Genomic DNA, 22,833 nt, shown 5'->3' with positions numbered 1-22,833 from the left:
AATAACATAAATGGTTAAATAGACTCAAAAAGTTTCATGACCCTTGTCAATGAACTTCCACGTGTGCCCCCTTCGTCGCACGGAGAATATCAAGTCGATAGTCAATTTCACTCCAGGTAGCGGCAAGCATGTCGGCATCCACAGAGCCATTTGCGCACATTATGGCGATTAACGATGCCAGAAACATGAAAGGATGCTTCATCGGAGAACATTATGCTCTCAGAAAATCAGCAGCATCTTCTATCTTCCTTAGCATATCTGTTGCAAAGGCCATCCTCCTAGGCCTATCGTTCGGTTCCAAAACTTGAACAATTTGAACTTTGTATGAATGCAGTCTTAATTTTTTCTTAATAACTATATACACCATCGAAATTGGCATATCCAATTCTGTTGCCGCTGATCTCACAGATATTCTAGGATTGTGTAAAAATGTCTCTCTGACACGCTCAACATCAAAATCACTTGTGCAAGGACGTCTGGAACGTTTCTTATCTTTGATACTTCCAATTTCTAGAAAATTCTTTTTCCACCGCAAGATGCTGTTTTTGGATGGAGGATCTTTTTGGTAAATTCTTCTGAAATTTCTCTGTGCTTGCACTATCGATTTCATTTCTATGAACCCTCATAAAATCTGTGCTTTCTCTTGTGGTGTATGCATTCTCCTTAATATCCGCTCGAATAAAACATCACATACAAAAGTACTACATAGAACAAACACATCAAAAGTAAACATAACATTGCAATAGTTGCCAAAAACAAAAGAGAGAAAAATGCAATTAATAAGCAGACAATATTTAGAAAAATACAGATATTTAGACTAGAAAATGAAATTATCTGAAATTAACCACACGCGTAGACGATATTTACAAAAGTAAAAATATTCAAACCTGAAAAGGAAAATATATGAGTTATTCCATCAATAAATGCCATAAGTGTGTTTATATCTTTATTATTTTATGAGTTATTAAACATCAAAATGGGTCCGGGAATTTATAAACACCCTGTATATCTAATAAACAAATTAGATATGATTTATAAAGATGCAGATAGGCATTTAATTAAAAAAATCTTAAATCTTCATCTCACATTCTGATTATCAGTAACTTTTTTATTATGGACTAAATTAAACTTGTTAAATATTTTTCTTAATTGACAAAACAAAATAAGTTTTAATTTTTTATATGGAGAATATGGACCAAATTTTTAATATAGAGATAGCAAAATAAGTTTTAAATATTTTTTCTTTAATATATCATTAAAAGAATAAGAAATAACTCCTCTCAGTATTCTTCATTATCAATTAAATTAGCCTGATACAATTTGTTTTATTTACTTATCAACTTGAAAATTTCAAAGTCATGAAAGAGCCTTCTTATTACGAGCAAATAATAATGACAGAAAGAAATATTGTGAATTTTATGTGTATGAACAAATTCTTGTTGGTTTTTTTTATATATATATATAAACAACAAACTTTTATTTTTAAAACTGTTGTGAATGTGGATTGTGATGAAATGACACATAAATAAGAAACATATAAACAATGTTTTTCTGTATAACACATTAACTGCAAATGAATTCGCAATAAAATGTATAAATGGAAAAAAAAAATGAAAAAAAAAAAAACCATTTTCATACAAGTCACACTTGCTAAGACTATAGTAAAATAAAAATAATTGTAATAATAATGAATACATTATTTATTTTAAAAGTAAATAGAGAATTTAAAAGAGAAACAGAAAATAGTTATTAATACAAAATGTCTATAATCTAAAAATGAACACAAAATACTATTCAATGCTTTATACAATTCAATTTATTGGTTTCTATACATAGAAAGAATATATGAGCATTACAAGTCCTGTTTACAGAATATCACACAAATTTGAAGATAACTAATGACAAAAACTATACACAACTTAGTAGTTCAATAACATTTGTCTCAGTAGTAAATGAAATGCTCATCTCTAAAAGAATAATTCAGAATTAAAATAAAGCTAATATTCATATAAGAATTGCACTAAGTCTACAATTTTTTCAGACATTTCACGAGGTAACTTGATATGAATATTTTAATTTGGAATAAAAAAAAATTTCAAAAATTTATTCTATTAAGAACTTACCATTAAAAGTAGTGAATAAGTCAAAATCTTATTTTCAATACTTATGATGTAATTATATATTTGAAAAGAAAAGAATTTTATTAAAGAGGGGAATAAAAATATCATATAGATATGAGATATAAATATAATACAGTTTACGACTTTACAAAAAGGTTATCTTCAGAATTCTGAGTCACTTTAATAAAAACATAACAAAAAAAACCCTAACAGAATGAGATTATTATTTCTACTAATAATAAATGGAATTATGTTCGTTTAGTCTGAGATCTATGCATTTACAAAACATATAAAAACAAATATTGGCGAAAAAAAAAATAGAAAAGGCAAATTATGGCAACACATACTACACAATGTAAAGGGGGGAAAAAGTTCTCATATGTGCAGACTACAACAAAAATTATATCTCACTTACAGTACTTTAATACTAATTCTATAATGCTATTGGCAAGAACAAATAACACATATGTATTCATCAACATAAAAAAAACTTGCGCACCTTATAATTTCTTGAACATAAGTATAACTGTACAAAAAAAAAAAAAAAGGGGGAAAAAATCACAGTGAGTATTTAATCTTTCTTATCATGATTAGATTCGTTTGCACTACTTTGTTCAGGTACATTCTGCCGAACAGGTTCATCTACATTTCTTTGCTCAGCTTCTCGTCGTTGTCTTCTTAACCGACTCTCAGCACGTAGCCGTTCTTTCAGTTGTGCCTGTTTGATTTTTATAGTCATTGAACCAGACAACCATAACCAGTGTCCCTATAAAAAATTATTTAAAAAATTAACAAAAGATATTTTTAAAATATAAATTGTAAATCAGGACTATGTCAAAATTATGGTTAAATCAAATTAAATAAAACAGTAGTCACTGCTTGTAGTGATCAAGAAAGTAATAATCAATCCATTGTAAGATTAAAACAGCATGGAATAAATCTTTCATATCTAAATACATATAAAATCTGCAGTTTTTCTAGTGACAATAATATGCTTGTGTTGATCAATTATGACGGTTGGACAGGAAAGTGCATCCCTTAAAAAGTCCCAACCTCCCTTTATTTCTCAAATAGGAGGGGGGGGGGATCTTTAGATCACTGTTTCCACTAAATCAACCCTCTCCCTCTACAATCTCTTTAAATTTATTCGGGCAATTGGTTTTTATAATTCTATTTAAACCCCATGATTTTCAATTTGTTCAATATTCCACCGTTTCGTTTTAATTTTAACATAGACTTTTAATGCATCTTTGGTTTTTACTGAAGTTTTTTTAGGTTATATTAGAATAGCCAATTCTGGCTCTTGTGCCAATAAAACAACCAACCAACCAACCCTCTACAATGCTTTGCCACTTTTCATTCAGTGAATTATGGCTATTACCAAAGAGCATTGTCAGTTTCATGATAAGTAAATGTCTTATGTTAAGCATGAAAGAAAAATACAATTGCCTGAAAGAATATGATCAACTTCCCATACAAAGTCAGCAGCAGACTGTGGGCATGTTAAAAATTTCCCAGCTGTTGTTTAATTAATTGGTGAAATGTAGGAATAATACTGAATCAGTAGTCCCTAGGAATAATATATTGATGAATTAAAAAAAATGATATAAAAAAAAGGATATGAGAAGGATGAAGACATGGAATATACTTTGAAGAAGTAATTTCTTAAAGAAAGAGAAAGAAAAAGGCAAGCGTGTGAGTGCAACACTGCTTTGTCAGAAGACTGAAAGCTTTAAGAAGATCACTCCAATAACATACTGAGCCTTTTGATGAACAAACAATTCATATGAATTGTTCATTCAAAGACAACCTTAAATATATATTACTTTGAATAGCAGTTTTTAAAGAAAGTTAAAAAAAAATTTAATATGTATAATTCTATTCAATCTATTCCTGTACATTGTGCAGATTTTTTATATTGAAACAAATGAATAATAATAGGGTCGCCTTTTCCTCACACCCTTGTTATTATTTTAAAGGTATTTTGATTGCAGTGATCATTTGGAGATAGATATCATTCTTAGACCCAAAAAAAAATCACTATAAGCAGCATTCACTGTATAAATCATTTAACATATAAAGATAATTAATTATTAAAAAAACATGGTCTTACATTTTCCTTATTGCATCACATCCAAATTTGTGAATCTCAATTTTAGATACATCTATTTTCTTGATCTGACAAGATAAGCCCTAAAAGTCTTCATATTTTCTATAACCAATGACAAATTGCACATACATTGAGAATAAAATCTATCATCTGAATTTTAAGGGACACCACAGTTATTTAGGTGATTTTTGTCTTTTAAATTAACTGCTTTTGTTGACTGTTTCCAGAAAATTTTTCATAACTGGATACATTTGTCAGATATATCACGATTGAGATATAGCATGCATTGTGATTTATAACAGTGACATGTTGTCATAATACATTTCTAGTAAATCAGTGGAGTGGAAATACATGATCAATTATTATCTTTTTATGAGTTCAATTACTGAAATACATATAATAATTCATTCTTTTATCTTAAACAATATGTGATATCATGCTGGAAATCTACTGAATGATATCAAACACATTTAGAAACAATGTAATCTTAACAGAAAAGAATACTACCATTATATATAATTATCATTTTTATTAAAATTGATATGCAACATGACATCTATATATAACTGCCACTGAACTGATCCTAGAAATCCATTTTTCATATACAGAAAGTTAGAAAAAGGCTAAGCATAGAAATTCCTAGGCAGCTGATGATAAAGCTCCCAAGAAGCTTATATTACCTTGTTGCAGATGAATCATCGACCTTCCAGATATTTTTAAGGGGCCTAAGGTACGATGGAACAATAGTAGTCAAAAATCTTTTTGGACATTTGTGAACAAGTACTGACCTAGAGCAGCACTATACTATTGAGGACCTTGCCTCTGTACTTGATATTGATGTTCTACTTAAACTTCAACAGTCAAACTTTGTGGTATGTTTGAATACCAACAATTTCCCCTCATCCCAGTTAGTTGGTGACCAATGGTTTTTCTTCATTAAAAAAGAAAATGAATATAGATTTTCCAGATTTTAAAGCACTTTTTATGTTCAAAATTTTCATTTCAATTGAGCATGCACAACAGGTATGTTGCAAGGCAGTTAATGATGTAATTGCACAAAAAAAAAGAATAAAAATGCATACACAATCATACCTCACTTAATGAGAACTCCTATTACTAGTGATTTGTATAACAAGCAAAACAAGATATAAAAAAAAGAGTTTACTTAAAGAACAATGTTTTGCAAAACAAGTGACGAGGAGGCATAATGTAATATAAAGAACTAGCCTGTATTTCAGGAATTAATTTGTGTTGCACTTGTTTGAAGAAAATCTTTATTTCTAGCTGGAAGAATCTTTATTCAAGCAGCGGATTTGAGTAATGCCTGGAAAGCTTAAACTAATCAGATTGTGTCATTTGTCAGGATTAGGGGACTAAAGATGAATAAAAATGATACTGAAAAAGCTGGTGATAGAGCATTGCAAGAATTACAGAAGAGCTTGTGAAGTTGCATTCTGTGTCACAATGAAAAAGTCATGGAAGAGATATGGTCAAGAAAGGAGGAAATAATAGCCTAAGCAGAGAAACAATCTTTCAGCAAAATAAGGTAGATGCAGAAAGTATGAGAAATTATTCCATCATAAGATGTGAAGCAATGTTTAAATCATATATTAGCTAAAAGCGTAATAAATTTATTTAATAAAAAGGCTGTATTTCATTTCACCAAGTTTGGAAGCATAACCGTAGACAAATGTTTTCAGACAATTTTCTTATAGAAACAACATGTATTATAAATAATAAATTATATTATTATTAATATGTTTCAAGTATTTATTTTATTTATTGTCTAAAATGCATTGACCAATTTTACATGGATTTCTATGAATGAAACAGTTTCACCTTAAGAGTATTTTGTATTGCAAGTAAGATTTAAGAATGAATTATATTTGTTAAGTGAGATTCCACATTAACCCATTCGCTGCCAGAGAAATTTATAGACAATTTTACAGCAGTTTCCTACAAGATATCTCGTAACAGGCAGGGAATGGGTTAACTCATAATAATGAAAATCAAATATTATTTTCTAATAAACATGCAGAAAAAAATTTAAATAAAAAGATATTTAGTCATACAGTTTGATTTCTAATTTTCCTATCCTTTAACCAAGCTTAACATTCTGGAATAAATTATCAATATTTAATTGAAATATACAAGTTATTAAAAACAAATATACTTTCATCTCCAAAATTAATTTGTTTAGATCACACTACATTCTATAATAATAGAATTGTAAACCAAACTCTTAAAACTCCAAGTAATACATATCCATTATTGGATTATTCAGATTGTGATAACTAACAATAACTTCCTAAAAAGCACACAACATCTAATACTTTTCTAAGCTTCCTTCATATCTAAATTTTCTACTATTCTATATAACTTGCAACTAATGTTACATGTAAATTTACTGCTAAATTTATACCAAATAGAAAAAGGACCATAATCATGCAGACTAAAGAGAAGGTAGGTGAAATAATCTGCGAATACTCTATTGAGGAATATCTATCATAATGAATCAAAGCCATGTCACCTATCATGATGAAATACAATAAAAAAGTTGTTAATAGCAATCTGATGCACATACAAGATATTAATAATTTACATATTTTTATACAAAATGCATACAAGATATTACAAATTTAATTTACATATTTTTATGCAAAATACTTGAAAATGAAAAAAATTAGTCTTAATTACTATACATATATTTAGAATAAAAATCGGAAATTATATAGAATAAAAATATTTTACTTACGACCATAATAAGACAATTCAGAAGGATAGGAGATGAAAACACAATGGATATAAACATACCATGACTATCAAAGTACTGTTGGCGAGAAAAGTATCTGAAAATATAGAAGGACATATTAATTAATAAGGCCCAGTTAGTTAAAATCATGGTTTTATATCAAATTGCTTGATTTTTTTAACTTCATATCAGACTAAAATAAAAAACAATATATATATATATATATATATATATATATATATTATTGACATGGAAGAGACTGATTCCATTTATTAAATATATTTATATATTAATAAATGGAATTATTAATATATAAATATATTTTTTGTCTAATTTCCAGCAATAGATTACGTTGCTGTCCTAAAGTTCAAACTGTTTCATGACCTATCTTGATTTTCTGCATTGGTGAAAGCTAAAGATAAAGGTTTCTTTTAATATACATCAAGTTTATGAATCATATTAAAAAATGATGCTACAATATTGCAAAATTTATAAAATGAATGAATTACATATTTATGTTTTTAATAGCATCATGATGTCTTAGGACCGCTCTACATTAGGAAGGTAGTTCATGTACACAAAGAAAAGAGCATATGTAAGAGACAATTATCATGACTTTAATGTCTGATAATTTTGTGGCATCATGAAGTTATATCTATATGATTTTAAAAAAATTAATTATAACCAATTTTCCAGCAAACTAGCTGGTCATCAAAGGTGAACTGTTTTAATATAAAGAAAGGTCCATTCTATTGGACTAAAACTGAGTGAGTTATGAAAATTTTTATATTTTAAATGTCTTGTAAAAGCACACAATTTTAAACTTTTCTGTTGACCATCTTCAAGAAGATACACCAATAAGTTTTCCAATTCTGACTAGCCTAAGAAAATGAAAGTGTCAATTGATCTACAATTGCAACACTCGAAAGATTATAATTTGTTCAGATTTGATCATAAAAAAATATTAAAGCAAATAAAAAATAATTAGAACTTAGCGTATAAAGAATGTTTTACAGAATTCCAAAGGACTGTATAAAATTAAGATTTCATACTTTTTTAAGAATATTTATTCACTACAACAAAATAAGATATTATTATTTATGTCATTTAAATCCTTTTGATGGAAAAACTAAAAATTGAATTAATCTGAGAAACTTTTATTGAATAATAATTTTGAGATATTGCAAAAATTATGAAAATAATTCTGTAAAGCACATAAGGCTTCAATGCCAATTGTTTTCTGTACTTATATTAAAAAAAAAAAAAATGCTTGGTTTCAGTAACTTTTTTTTAAATTGAATTTCAATCATTACACTTTAATTTGAAGTTCAAATTTTATGAGAGCTGACAGAAAATTAGAGAAATGCATATAGTAAAATGTTTTAAGACTTCTATAATTTTGTGAAAATCAAAATTTGAATTTAAAAAATATTTTAGCAAGCATTGATCCAAGTGTACCAACTAATCACCAAAGACAGTAGCTAGTCTATACTTATGACAAAGTATGAATAATATGAATATGCGTGTATGTTAGCACTCGATAGGGTAGCCATTTAGCCTACAGCTAGGTACCAATCTGGCACATGTAAACCTTGGAGGGTAGTGATTTTTTTTTTTTTTTTTCATTTTAAGTAATTTTTTTTAAAAGAGTTAGATTTTGATGTTTTATTACTATAATTTCCAAAAATATTCCAAACAAAAATGATTTGTATATTGTTTTAAAAGTTCAAAGAATTATCTTTTGAATGATGCCAATTTAATTGTCGTACAATTCTTTGATCTAGATATAATTATTTTTTAAACATTTTTAAATATATTTTATACAATATTTTCATTATTGTGAAGGAAATTGAAATCATTTTCATTATTTTATCTAATATTGGAATCACGATTTTCTTCAACTGCTGAAAGCTAAAAAAGAATTCTTTTTAATATTTATATATTTTACAGGACAAATAAATATGTGATTACAACACTTGTAAATTTAGAAGATAGATCAATACAACATAATAGGATTATGTTGCCATGAAACTGGTCTCCTTTAGTAAAGTTCATATGTAGAACAAACAAAACATATGCAAGACTATAAAAACAATACAGCTTTAAAATCTGATAATTTTTTAGAATCATGGACATGAAGTTTTACTAAATGATTTAGCTAAAATTAAATATTGTCAATATATCATAGTATATACTAATGTATGTATACAATGCATGTCTTAATATATACTACTAATAATAAAGATAAGTGTGTGTGGGTTTTCTGTCAACAAGCCAGGCAGTTTGACCTACAGCTACCAAATTTCTCATAGAAGTAATTTGGATAATAAGAATTTGCACCTCAAAGCAATTTTTTTTAAATTTTAATTACTTAAAAATTAAGCAAAATCTTGGTATTTTTTCATCATAACTTCTGAAATATAACACACAAAACTGATTTTCATTCCATTTAAAAAAAAATTATCTTTTTAATGCTACCTTTTAATTGTTGTGCATATTTTTCAGGAATTTTAGTAATCTTCAAAAAATATTTTTTTGCTCAGTTTTAAACAATAAATTTCACTGTTTTAACTTAATTCATTTCTTTGTTCCATGAAATATTTAATAGCATGATTTTCCCTTATTGCTGAAAAATATTGGATTGAGATTCTGTTTGTGTCATTAAAATGATATATAATTAAGTGATAAATTAATACTAAAAAATGTTCATTGAAAATCAATTTAATCAAAATCTTGACTATATGTTTTTACAGTCTGATGGAGATTCAAATTCACTGTTAAGAATGGCTGCCTTCATATTATAATGGTTTGTCAACAAATATTTTTGAACCATTCTTTGAAAATTATTAAAAATCTATAACTTAGTTTTCTATATATTTTTAAAAAGTGTAATTTAAGACAATCTGTAAATTCTCAAGAAGTTATAAGATTTAAGTTTCCTTGGTGCAAAAGAATGTAATTTTTTTTTCTTAAAAAAATTACATATGGTATTGTGTTAAGTTCTAATATTAAATATATTTTTACTTCTCTGTATAAGACATTTACACAAATATAGCTTTAAATGGTTGATTTCACATGTCCAACGTTAATTTTTATTATAAATATTTGGTTTAAGTTCTTCAAATTTCACTCATAAATATTGAAGAAGAAGAATTATTTTAATAAAATTTGTGTGAAAATCAATAAAATAATTTATCTTCCATTAGTAAGAAGCATGGACATAATTTAAAGCTATACAATATTGGATACATCAAATTATTTCAATTAATTTGAAATACTAATATAATTCACATACATAAATATTTATTTTCTAATAAATAAGTATTTATGTATGTGAATTCTTCGTATGTATGCAATTATATGCTTCGTCTTATGTATTATGTATGTTCTTATGTATTATGTATGTCGTCTTATGTATGCAATTTTGTTAGGAAAACAAAATTATAATTTTCAGAATTTATTACAAATTAATTTATGTTTCATTATATCATCCCCCAAAATATAAATTTTTTGGTTTCTCAATATTTAAGGAAATAAAAATTATTAAGTATAGTCTGATCTTTGTTTTATACAGCACTTTATATATCTAGAAATTATGAATACGAGAAAGCTTAAAAGAAACGAGGAATTCCATATGGTTGCATCACATCTGCATTTTTTTGATATTGAACTTTCTGTAATTAAATGCATCACAATGCATTAAAAAACATTCAATAATGACAAAATATCCTTATTATGTCTTCCATTACCTTTTACTCTATCTTTTATATCCAGCAATACTAAACTTTAAAGTAAATTAACAGTCTGCTAATGGAATTTTGTGCTATCTGGATACAGCAAAAGCATATTACTATGAAAATGTTGGACTGAATAGTTTTTCTATGCTCTAAGAAAACAGCAACTTTTATTCGACATGATTAAATGTATTTAATGTTCTTTTCTTACCACTGGACAATTTGTGATATTCTAAACTAGTTAAAAAATGCTAGCAAATAATATCAATGATACTACAGTTTTATATTACAATAGAAATGTGTAATCTGTATTGCACAATTCAATTGCTAATCTATTTTTAATAAATAATAAAATAGTTATAGCAAAATTCTTTATTTTGGCAAAAGACAAATTCATAGAAAGATGAGAAAGCAAAAATTAATATGTCACAAGTAAGAAGAAGGGGATAAAAGCATTAAATTAAAAATTTTGAACATAAGTACAGAGTTAAAAAAAACGAGATTATATAAGAATATGGTGTGAAAGTATCATAGAAAAGAATTGATTATTCACGGATAACCTTTATATATATAAATTCATATTCAAACAAGATAATGAAAGGATGAAAAAAAAAAATGATTAGGAGATGTGCATTGTAATCATACTTACTCCCAGTGACTTGCACCTAGTTCATTAAGACTTTTAGCAAACAATACAAGCAATACTGAAAAAGAAAACAAAATTGTTAAATACAACACAAAAAAATATGTAAATATGTAATTACAAGACAAAAATTCCATGACGATAATTAAAAAGAAAATAAATATTCTAGGCATAAGTTGAGAATTTTTGGAACTTTTCAAAAGCCAAACTATGAGAGTCTGTTAATCAGATAAAAGCAATATCACCATTTATTTCTACAGTTTTCATTTCTTAAAGTTTAAAAAATTAATTTTAAAGAAATGAACATTTTTTTTTAAGAAAATGAAATGTTTTATATTTGAAGTTGCTTATTATTATTGATTTATTTTATCAGACAGAGGACTTATAGCAAAATGCTGAGCAATTATATTATTGTTAGAATTTTCTGCAAATGCAGTCACTTGTAATTTGAAATTAGTTGCATAAAAGTTTCTCTTCTTGATCACCTTTCACACAAAAATAAATAAATAAAAAGAAAACAGAAAAAGAACAGCAAATAAATCCAGCGCATACACAACACACACACACAAGACAGCAAATAAATGGGGGGGGGGGGAGATGTGTTATCTTCTGATTGAGTAACTAGTATTCAAACTATCATTATTGGTGTTTGATTGCATTTTATTTTATAGATTAAATCTGAATGGAAAATATACTATTTATTTTATTTGCTTGGCAATATTTGTATATTCACGGTTACAAGTTTGAAAGTCTTTTTTTTTTTTTTTTAGCTCACAAAAAATTTGGAATTTCAGGTACATTTTCAAAAAATGAACACGTGGCTTATATTTAGAAATATATGGTAAATGTCATTTTAAATGGTTTTGCAAGATAGGAGAACAGATCTGTTTTGAATTTTCATTTGGTTGCTTTGACATGGAAAAAAATATCATGCTATGAAAAAGAAATTCCTGTTTATTGAATTTTAAATTAAATTTCATTTATTAAATCAATTCAATTCCACTTTGTATTTTATTTATTAAAAAAAAGATAAGTCTTAAAATTCACATCACTTAATATTTATAAGAATAAATTCATACAAAAAAATAAAAGAACTGGTTAATCTATGATTAGTTTTGAGATATTTAAAAAAATATTAACATGATAGAATAACCTCTTCACCATGTGCACCTACTTTTTAAACATTAGCAAACAAGCCTGGTCATTTTTACCTCTAAGTATCAAATACTTACTTAATATCTTTTTGGTATTTTATATAAAAACAAAATACAGTTACAATACATAAATATTTTTTCATTCAAATATTTTCTATTTACGAAGCGAATGCAATTCGTAATAAGACAGATCATAATTGAAGTTAGCCCCATTTTCCCACAATATTTTTGCATTCATTTCCCTTTTCCCCCATTCCATTCATATAAAATATAACTTTGAATTGTTTTCTGTATAAAAATAGTGAAAGAATAAGAAAATATACATTTTATATATAATTTACATTTGAAAATTTTTGGAAAAAGAAGCTTAAACATACGAGTTTGAAATTTTATCTTTCATTTTTAAATATAAGTATATACTCAAAAAACACTTTTATAATTAATTTTCTAGAATAAAGTGACCTTTTCTTTTTAACATAAATTTCTAAACCATTATTCATATATAAGAGTCTGCATATTATCAAAGACTTTATGTAAAGTGTTTTTTTTTTTTTTTTTTTTTTTTCCACAAGCTCGGAAAGACTTTTAATCAAATTTTTTTAGAATATTAAGAATTTGCCTTTTGTTCTGATTCTGTATCATGTTCACTTTCCAAAGTTTCATCAACAATATTTGATAAATCTCAGGTATCCTAATTTCATTATAAGTAGGAGCATTTGCAAGGAGATCTTTGAATCTCTGCTGCTTATGTTGTCGTAACCATAATGTAAAATGAAACTGAAAAGCTACCATATGCAAGGTTCAATTTGACCGCAATCCGGCAGTAAAAAAATGAGGCGCATTGTTTCATTGACACCTGTTCTAACCTCTTCCTCTAGTTTCCTCATGAAAGTATAAGAAATAAGAAAAGTAGTACACTTTTATAAATTCACAGAATTTCTAAACAGAAAAAAGAAAGGATTGGATCAAAAGACTCAGTGTGTGTGCCGACAAGTTAAAATTGGAAATAACAAAAAAAGTTTTATATTTGTCCTGAAATTTCAAAATGGATTTAATAAAATAAAAAATCTTTAGGTATTTTTAGAAGTTAACAATCTAAAAGATAATAGCCAGTTTTCAGTAAATAAGCTTTTTTATATTAATATTTTTTTTTTTTTTTTAAACCTTTAACTTGTGTGCATACACACACAAAATTGATAAAATATTTATTACTTTTATACTCCATAAAATTTTAAGATTGTTTTCATCTTAATATGATTGTTTGCACATACTTAATCTTAATATGTATGTTTGCACCCACATAATTATATTACACTTATTTAGTAATACAAGAACAAATATTTTCAAAATCAAAACTAGACTTATTTTATATAAACATAATTTTGCTAGTACTTGTTTAAAATCTTAAGTGTATTGAAATAAAATATAGAAAAGAATATACATTAATATTTTTCAGAAATTACCAGTCAAAGCCTTCAATTTGAAAAATAAATATCTTAAATTACATTATTTAAAAAGTAAACTAGCAGTTCAATGATAGAAAATATATTGGAATGGTTCATTAATTTTTTCATAAAAATTGCCATGACTTACAAAGCAAAAAGAACAACACTCCTTGAAAATTGCCATGATGACGTGTTACCACAGTGACTGTCATAATTAGAACATGAAATACCAAAAGACCAATCAGCCATGGTTCAGTCCAGTCAATCTAAATGAAAATAAAAAAAATATATATATAATTATTGTTATATAATTTATGGCTCTTTTTTACTTTCTTTTAATATCCATATATGTAGCCAACTACATTTACTTTTAAAACTGATTGTCGCTACGTTTGAAATTATTTAGCCCTTATTTTACTTTAAGAAAAAAAATTATTTATAACAGAATTAACAATTTAACTGCTGAATTCTTTGTAAAGAGACTGAAATGCATAACAATATATTCTTGCATACATAAGATAATATTACATGAAAAGAAACAAGTGTTGAATATACCATCAACTGAGAATAAAATTTATAAACTACAATATTTATATTAACCTAGAAAAACCTGAAACCGGTGAGCTTTCACGACAGATCTAAAAATTGTTATCAACCGGAAGTTTCATATTCTAGAGTTGTAACTACTGAATGAAACATAATCAAATTTGCTTTTTAAACATACCTATAATTTTTTTTAAAAAATTAACAGCATTCTTAAAATGAATTATTTTTGAATCACCTGAATTCAAATTTCATTTCAATTTTAACTTGAACATGCATTTTCATAACCTGCCACAGAAAATTCCTTTTTGAAGGTATTTAAGCTCTAAATGCTTTTCCATATCCTTTCTTTACTAGTGAATGTTTTGAGTGTGTCATTCCTTTATCATGAATTTAACAGACAGCATTTAAAAACATCTAAAAATGGAGCATTTTCCCTTGACATCAATTTTCCTTAATGGCACAATTTTCCTTATCGTCATGATGATAATAAAGAAGCCCTTAATGAGCTCAGCAACTACTTTATTTTCCAAGTGTTTTATTTCTTATATATAAAAAACAATTCAACGAATAAGCCACCTGATTTCAAAAAGTAATTTTATTATATTAAAATTGAATAATTTGAAAATATTAATATTGCAGGAAAAAAAAAACAATAAAATATATAGAAAAAAAATATAGTAATACGTATTGGCAAACCAGGTATAACTAACATATTTTCAACAGTATACAACCTTATGCACTTATTTTAGAGAGCAGTTAGATAGCATAGCTGATCTCTAAGTTTTTCAGTTTTAAAGCATAAATAACTTCTTTAAAAAAAAAAAATTAGCTTATCAATTAAATTGAACAGAAAATAGATAGCTTTCAACAAACATATAAAAGTTTTATAAAATAAATAAAAAGTTACATTTGCAATTAAATAAAACTTATTTCTAAAATATATAACCTCCTATTATTGTGATGTTTTTTAAGTATTTAATCAAATAAGCTTTCCTGATATAAAAGTTTAAAGTAAATAGTTATGTATATAACAAGGATTTTTAAACTGAACTTAAAATTAAACTAATGTCCCAAATCGAATGTAAGATACATATTTGCTATAAAATTACAGAAAATGTCATAATTGCATTAATTTATTCCTTAACATATAAAATTATAATTTATAATATACAAAAACCTTCAATTAGAACAAGCTAGACAGATTAGGTCACCTTAAAATAAATTGTTTTGTATGAAGTAAATATATTTTAGAGTTGAATTTTTAATGAAATAATAATGTTTCTATGATATAAAAATTAAGAGCATCCATATCAATTAGAACCATCACGATTTTGCTTATACTGTCAATTAATTTTACAAGAGAGGGAAGAATCTACAACTGTTTGGCAATTTCTTTAGATTTAAATAATTAATTTATTAACAATAACACTACTATGAATTTAAACAAAATAATTTTATTTCTTATAAATATTTATTCACGATATAAACTTTTAGCATATTTATGCCTAACTTTCGACGAAATGTCTGCTTAATCTCTTTAGGTCAAACAACCAAATTTCAAGCAATTAAGCACAATAGCTTAAATAAAAACAGATAAGAACATTATAAAAAAATTTTGCATCCAAATGACTTGTCAATTGCACTACAAAAAAATAGATCTATGATTAAAAAATATGGATAAGAAAGTTATCAATTAGATATTAATCATAAAACTCACACTTTTAAGAAAAGTGATAATATTTAGGACTTCATTTTGCATGGCAGGAACTAACTTATTACCATCCGTTAATATTGCTGTAAATTCAGTCTCCATGACTCCGGGCGTCAAAGATACATATAAATATATAGGATGAGAAAAACTGTAGAATAATCATATAATTTTATGTGAAAAATCAACACGCTAAAACAAATATAAACTGCCCAAAAAGCAAAACAAACGGAACAATACAATACGAGCGTTGCCAGATCGACGTTTGAGGATTTTTCTTCTATCTTGATTAAAGCAAGTTATATAACATAATTATGAGTAGAATTTAGAGATTTTTTAAAGGAAGAATTGAAATTAATAATAGCATATTTCCTTTTCATACTTTGCATCAGTATACGATTTAAAGCATTTCTCTAGCTAGATATCAAAAGTGAAAGAACTTGTACATTTTAAAATTAAATGATATGATGTATGGCAATGCTATTTATTCTTCACGATTTCGGAACAATGGATTCGAATTCTGCAAGAAGGAAAGGAATGGTTTGTTTATTTCTTGTCATATCCACTCCAGTTATAGTGAAAAACATTTATAATGATAGTTATAGTGAAAAACATTTATAATGATTGAAATTGCACAGAGATATTAATATCTCTCGCATATAACAGTTATGTCCAAGGATTGTGTTAAAATTTAGATAGTTCTGTTTTGTAACTGGTGTATGTAATAATTTAATCATATATTATTGTTTTAAAATTATGAAATTTTATGTATGTTATTAATTATTAGTTTATTAGATTTTATGCGGACAATGGCCGCTGCAATATGGAGGACAACATATGGTGGCCATAATTTGATTTTTCTTTTTAAGCCATATGTTGATTATTTTTTTTTTTTTTAACTCTTAGAGTAATATTGAATTTGTGTAATTGTATATTTGTACAGTAAAACAAATTGAATTAAAAAGAAAAATGATGCATTAAAACAGGTTTGATTACCCAATTGTAAACTTTTTACGAAATTCTATATTAAAATGTTTCTGAAATAATGGAAAAATAACATATGCCATTTGTTTGCATTGAAGGATATCAGTCTATTTTTAAAATAACTTCCCTTAAACATTTCAAAATGGTTTTAAAAATCAAAGAATTTGTTTTAAAAATTCAGTTTAATTAATTTGTAATTTATAAAGCTAAAGTAGAATAAAATTTGATTGCAGTACCATTTTATATGTCATTAAATGCTTGTCTTTTTTTAAATAAAAAAATAAAGATTACTATATTAATATCTTTGAATGTAATTTGTTAGAATAGAATGAATGAGTTCAGTTTCTTTTCCATTTATCATGGTTAATGTCTGATTTGCTTAAATTGTAATATTAATTTTTTTAGTTCATAGATTTTTGTGAACTTATAATGTTTTGTTCTTAAGTTTGTCATATTTAAAAAATTGAAATGGTCATATAGGAGAATCGGGCATGATGTTAGGTTGTAACATTTTAAAATCAGCGTTTCTAAATATGTGAATCTTTTTTTTTTTATTATATTATTTCTTGCATTTCTAGAATTGGCTAAAAAATTTCCCACCTTAGAATCTGGTACCCAATTTTGCTGTTTTATTTAAAAAATACTTTAATTGTATTATTTTTCTGAAATATTTGTATATTTTCCCTAGTTTCAAATTACAGTATTCTGCATTAAAAATTTTATCTTTATAATTATCTAGCCATAACAAATTATATATATTTTTTTATGATTTAAGAAATTTGCTCATACTAATATTTAAAAATCTATTGTAAAGCTTAAGGAAAAAAAAGAAAACAATAATATGATACGTACAACTTTGTAAGTTCAACATTTTATTGAAGATTAAAATCTGATTATTTAATTTTTAGCAGTATACAGTTACATCAAATACTTTTTCTGATATTATCTAATAAATTGATTTCAGTCGCACTTAACACTATAAATTTAGAATATGCAAGCTGAATCTAATTTTATTTAAGCAATTGAATTTTATTTTTTTAGGATCATATTTGCATAATTTTCTATCTTCTGAACTGTAAATAAAAAGAATGTGAATTTATACCATTCTATAAAGCAATACAAACAAGTTATTTTTTGAAAAAAAATTTAAAAGCCTTTCATTATTCAAAGCATTAATTATCTTTTATTATTTAATATTTTTATTTGGACTGATTTGTCATTTATGTATTTTTATTCTACTTTTTATATACTTTATTCTTATTTTTAAAATAATTTATTCTTTTGCATTTTCTATTATTAAGCTTTCTAATCTTCATTTCTTTTAACATTATTTCTTACTCTTTTCTAGAAAATGTTTCAAGACAAAACTTATTTAAATGTGTCATCTCATAATGAAGGTAATAATAGAAAGAAAAAACATAACAAGACAGGCATTTCCTGTAAAAGAAAACATCATTCTAGACATGGTCATTCTAAGCATAAAAAAACATGGGATTTAAACATTAATAATCCTCATTTAAAGCATGCAAAATATACATCTGATTATATAGGTCCAGAAAGATTGACAAAGCAACTTCTGGGATTTTTAGGAAAGGGAAAAATATCCGATTCCATTTCTCGTCTTGAGAAAATTATGCCTGAAAATTGTAAAACTCGTTCCAAGCATGACTTAGATAGAATATTAAATGTTTCTTCTTGTGGAATTCAATCTTACAATCAAGCATATTTGTCTTATACAAATGAAAATTCTAGTTCTTCCCTAGATGGAAGCAATTCAAGTTCTTCTAGTCCTGAATTTCATAGAACTATGCTTAAAAGTGCATCAGCTAATTCAAAAAAGCAAAAATTGAACTCTTTTGTAAATTTGGATGCTGATAATGCAGCAATTTCTTCTAGAAACAGTCCTATACTTCTCTGCAATAATCATGATGAGACTGTTATTTGTCAAGAAGTTATTACAAAAAAATTGCATTGTGCAGTCAGTGATGCGAATAAAGTTGTATATCCAAACGTATCTAATCAAAACCGATTAATAAAAGAATTGCTTGATCTTAAATATCTGTACGACTCTAGTAGAAAAGCTCTTTCGAGTTCAAACAATTGTGAATCTTCACAAGATACCAAGAGAACTGCTTCCTTCGAAAGTCTTGAAAAAAGTGACTTTAAATTAAATCCAATTTTGACACAAGAATCTCCAATAGTGAAAAGTATGGAAAATATGTTTCCAGATTCTCAGAATCTTGACTCTAACAGTGAGAGTGACAGTATTGTGTCTAATGATTCAGTATCATTACATAGAAATGATATATCTATGGCTCATTGTCATGATGATACCAAACTATCTGTATCTAGTTCTGGAAGAGAAGGCTCTTTAACATTAATTCCCAGTTCTCCTATTTCTTCAAGTGGCTCACCAGTATGGGTCCCTGAATTATCCCCAATGAAATTTATGCCTGACGCACTTCCTACACCGAAACTTTTTTACCGTCAGAAAATGTTTTGATATATTCAGTTTTAATATAAAATATTAATATTGATCTTAAAATATAATAATATATTCTTAAAGATAATATTGTTCTTAAGATATGCAATTATTCAATTTTTTTATGTTCATTCTAATCTCATTAAGTTGGAATATAATTATTTCAGTGATGATGTATCAATGCATTCTTTTCATTTTCATTCTGGTTCAGAAACAGATACAAAATAAAATATCTTATATTTTTTGAATAATGTCTTATGTACTTTAAATTAAATTCTTATTACTTTTCCTATTCATACCATTTTTTGATTAAGGAAAATTGAAAACTATAAAGATTTTTAAGGGGGGGGGAGTATAATATCCATTTATCACTTGATGACAAAGTGTTTTGTATATTAACCAAAATAAGAAATTCTGGTATTTTATTTTGGTTCAGAGATAAAAAAAGTTTATAGAAGCTTAATATTATAAGTCATTTTTAAAATCAAGCATTTTTGAAGATCATTGTTTATGCATCTTCTTAGCATCAAAATTATTTTCAATTGACTCATTGCTGTTAGATAATAAAACTTACATATCTGTTTGAATATTTATAAAAAGATTGCTATTATTGAATTTATGAGAAATATTTTAATGATTAATTATAAAAATTAATAATATGGGATAGTTAATTATGTATCATCAATGTTAACTCTTCAGCACAAGCATCATTTTTTAAATATTAGCATGCATAGTGTCATTTTGACCCCAAATGGTCAGGCACTTTCTCCTTACCTTATAGGCTATTAGTAAGAAAGTTTTATATGATTAGAATATATGAATATTTTTCCTTGAACATATGTACTAAGAAGCAAATGCAATTTTTAATGCAGACCAAAATTGAACTTAGCCTTTTTTTTTTTTCCCCCAACATACTCTTTTTTTTTTTTTTTTTTTTTGTATTATTTTCTTCATTCTATTCATATAAAACTTATAATTTTTTAGGTACATAATTTTTTTTGTCGAAAAAATTGAATGAACAGTGCAATTTATATTCTACCTATTGGTTACATTTGAAATTTTTTAGAAAAAGAAGCTTAAATATACAACTTTGAAAATTTATAAATTTTTATTTTCATATAAAAAATAAAAAAAACCTTATCATTCCTTATTTAGTATAAATTGAATTTTTATCATACATTTCAAGATTTATTTGTATTATAAGAAAATGCAGTTTATATAAGGATTTGCTAGCTTTTTCCACTAGCCGGAAAAGACTTGATCAAATTTTCTAGAGTATATAGGATCTGCGTTTTTTCCTCTTTTCTTTTTAAATCTGGTTTAGGATCACTTACCAAAATTTCATCAGCATCTGAAGAATCTGAGATATCATTTTCAGTATCAGTAGGAACATTTTTCAGATTTCTATTGCTCATCCTCGTAAACTGTCGTAGCTATAACATTAAAAGAATCTTAAATGCTAGCACACGCAGGGGTCAATTTGACACCCAATCTATCAGTAAAGAATAAGATGCATTGTTTCATTGATATCTGCTCTTTGAATCATCTTCATCTAACTTCTCCATGAGGGTATAGAAAGTAACAAATGTGAATCTGCCGAAGGGAGAAAATGCTTTCAAATTTTAAACTTCGCTTTATACCATCTCGGAAAGCATAGTTTATGCACAAACAGCAGCGATGAGACACCTGACACAAGAGCGAAAAGAGTAAAAGCTCATGAAATATTTATCCCTGTGATTATATACTGCGAGATTTTGATAGGGTTTTCTTTACACGTGTCTGTTTAGGTAAGGGAATTATAGGGATCTTTTAGAAGAATGTCTTAGTTCAACAAATTTTTATCCCTTCACTCGGAGTGTGGGAACTTGTCAATATCAAGAATTTTACAGAGCTTTTGTTGCATTAATTAAATAGAAAAACTGGAATGGGATCAGGAAACAAGAGAATATTTTAGAATGAAATTAATATGGGCTGAATTAAATAATATTTCGGAAATTAATTAAGATTAAATTAAATTTTAAAATATATATATATATATATATATATATACTATTTTTTAAGACTACTAAGAACATCAGATTTAACTATGTAAATTCATTTGTCTAAATTTCTGTACAGATATTTTCTAACATACATAAATTTACATAACTTTCTTAATATATAAATTTTCTAATTTCCATGTAAGTTCTGAATTTTACGAGTTTTTTAATTATTATTTTGACTTTAGTTTATTCAAGCAGTGGTGGGGATGTAATAATTAAATGATGAAATGGAAATTGATGTCTGTGAATTCTAATTCAATGCTAAGAAATTATTTAAAAAATTATGAATTTCAAAAAATAATTATATAGGTTATTCATTTCTCTTCTCCTATTATTTTTTTAAAAATCATTACTGTATTCTAAAAGATTTTGTATGTGTATTATATAAATATTATATACTTCTAAGATATAATAACCTGAAGTTTGTAATTGCAAACACTTTATTTAGAAAAAGATTTATTAATTTTTTAAACCAGTATCTTATATAATTGAATAAAATCTTTATTGTGTTTTTGTATATTTGATAATATCAAGCATAATTGCTGATCTTTAAAAATATTTGTGAAATAAACTTTAAAATATTTTTAACTATTTAACTCCGCAGTTTCTACTATTATTAAATACGTTGATCATAATTTTGCAAATAAAAAATCCTAGTTTGAAATTTATGTATAATATATAAAATTAAAAAAAAAATGTATTTCATATTTTTTAATTCAATATTATTTTAAATAATTTATCATATTACAGGAAATTATATTTTCTCTTGTATTTGGCTTTAAGTTATGAACATTATTAAATGGAGTATTGGATATTATATGAAATTTTTGTTTCTTTGCTGTTTTTATCCAAAAGCAAATTTCATATCTTTATTAAAAAAAAAAAAAAAAAAAGCTAAATAATTATTGTGTTTTTTTAAGTATTTAAAATTCTCTTTATCAGTTTGTAAGAAAAAATAACTAATTTTATACTCTGTTTAAATTTTTTATTTAAGTGTGGCAAATATTCTTTTGTTAAAATTTTAATTATAATTCTTCTTTTTTTAATTTACTTGAGAATTTATTCTCAGCTTTGTTAGCAGATATTTTTTTGAATTGATAATTAGTTTCAATT

The 22,833-nt window shown here is 25.7% G+C and overlaps 2 protein-coding genes across 4 annotated transcripts in view; one reads left to right on the top strand and one right to left on the bottom strand.

Moving 5' to 3' along the window:
* Positions 1 to 1,801: 1,801 nt before the first annotated feature.
* Positions 1,802 to 16,468, bottom strand: LOC129971318 (transmembrane protein 18-like). The gene is made up of 5 exons (XM_056084953.1): positions 16,222 to 16,468; positions 14,107 to 14,224; positions 11,366 to 11,420; positions 6,986 to 7,079; positions 1,802 to 2,886 (listed from the first exon to the last, which is right to left on the bottom strand). The coding sequence occupies exons 1-5, from the start codon at positions 16,315 to 16,317 to the stop codon at positions 2,692 to 2,694; spliced, it is 558 nt and encodes a 185-aa protein (XP_055940928.1). The 5' UTR covers positions 16,318 to 16,468; the 3' UTR covers positions 1,802 to 2,691.
* A 128-nt stretch (positions 16,469 to 16,596) lies between these two features.
* LOC129971317 (endonuclease III-like protein 1) overlaps positions 16,597 to 22,833 on the top strand; it is a 28,788-nt gene continuing 22,551 nt past the window's right edge. For 2 of the 3 annotated variants that reach the window (XM_056084952.1, XM_056084949.1), the window contains exon 1: positions 16,597 to 16,752. The gene's annotated coding sequence lies outside the window, so the exon portion shown is untranslated. Of the gene's footprint in view, positions 16,753 to 16,784; positions 16,930 to 22,833 lie in introns of those variants that run through there. The other variant, XM_056084951.1, reaches the window with a different exon arrangement.

Source organism: Argiope bruennichi, chromosome 6 (assembly GCF_947563725.1).
Source record: "Argiope bruennichi chromosome 6, qqArgBrue1.1, whole genome shotgun sequence".
NCBI lineage: Eukaryota > Metazoa > Arthropoda > Arachnida > Araneae > Araneidae > Argiope > Argiope bruennichi.
Note: the sequence above shows the minus strand (reverse complement) of the source record. Positions and strands in the feature narration are given on the sequence as shown.

Bases quoted from the DNA above. Each gene is read 5' to 3' on its own strand.
- LOC129971318 (XM_056084953.1), bottom strand. From the start codon at position 16,317: ATGGAGACTGAATTTACAGCAATATTAACGGATGGTAATAAGTTAGTT. The intron at 7,080-11,365 runs GTAAGTATGATT...CTATATTTTCAG, and splicing joins CTAGGTGCAAGTCACTGGGA to ATACTTTTCTCGCCAACAGT. The intron at 2,887-6,985 runs GTAAGTAAAATA...AATTTTTTATAG, and splicing joins TGAATTGTCTTATTATGGTC to GGACACTGGTTATGGTTGTC.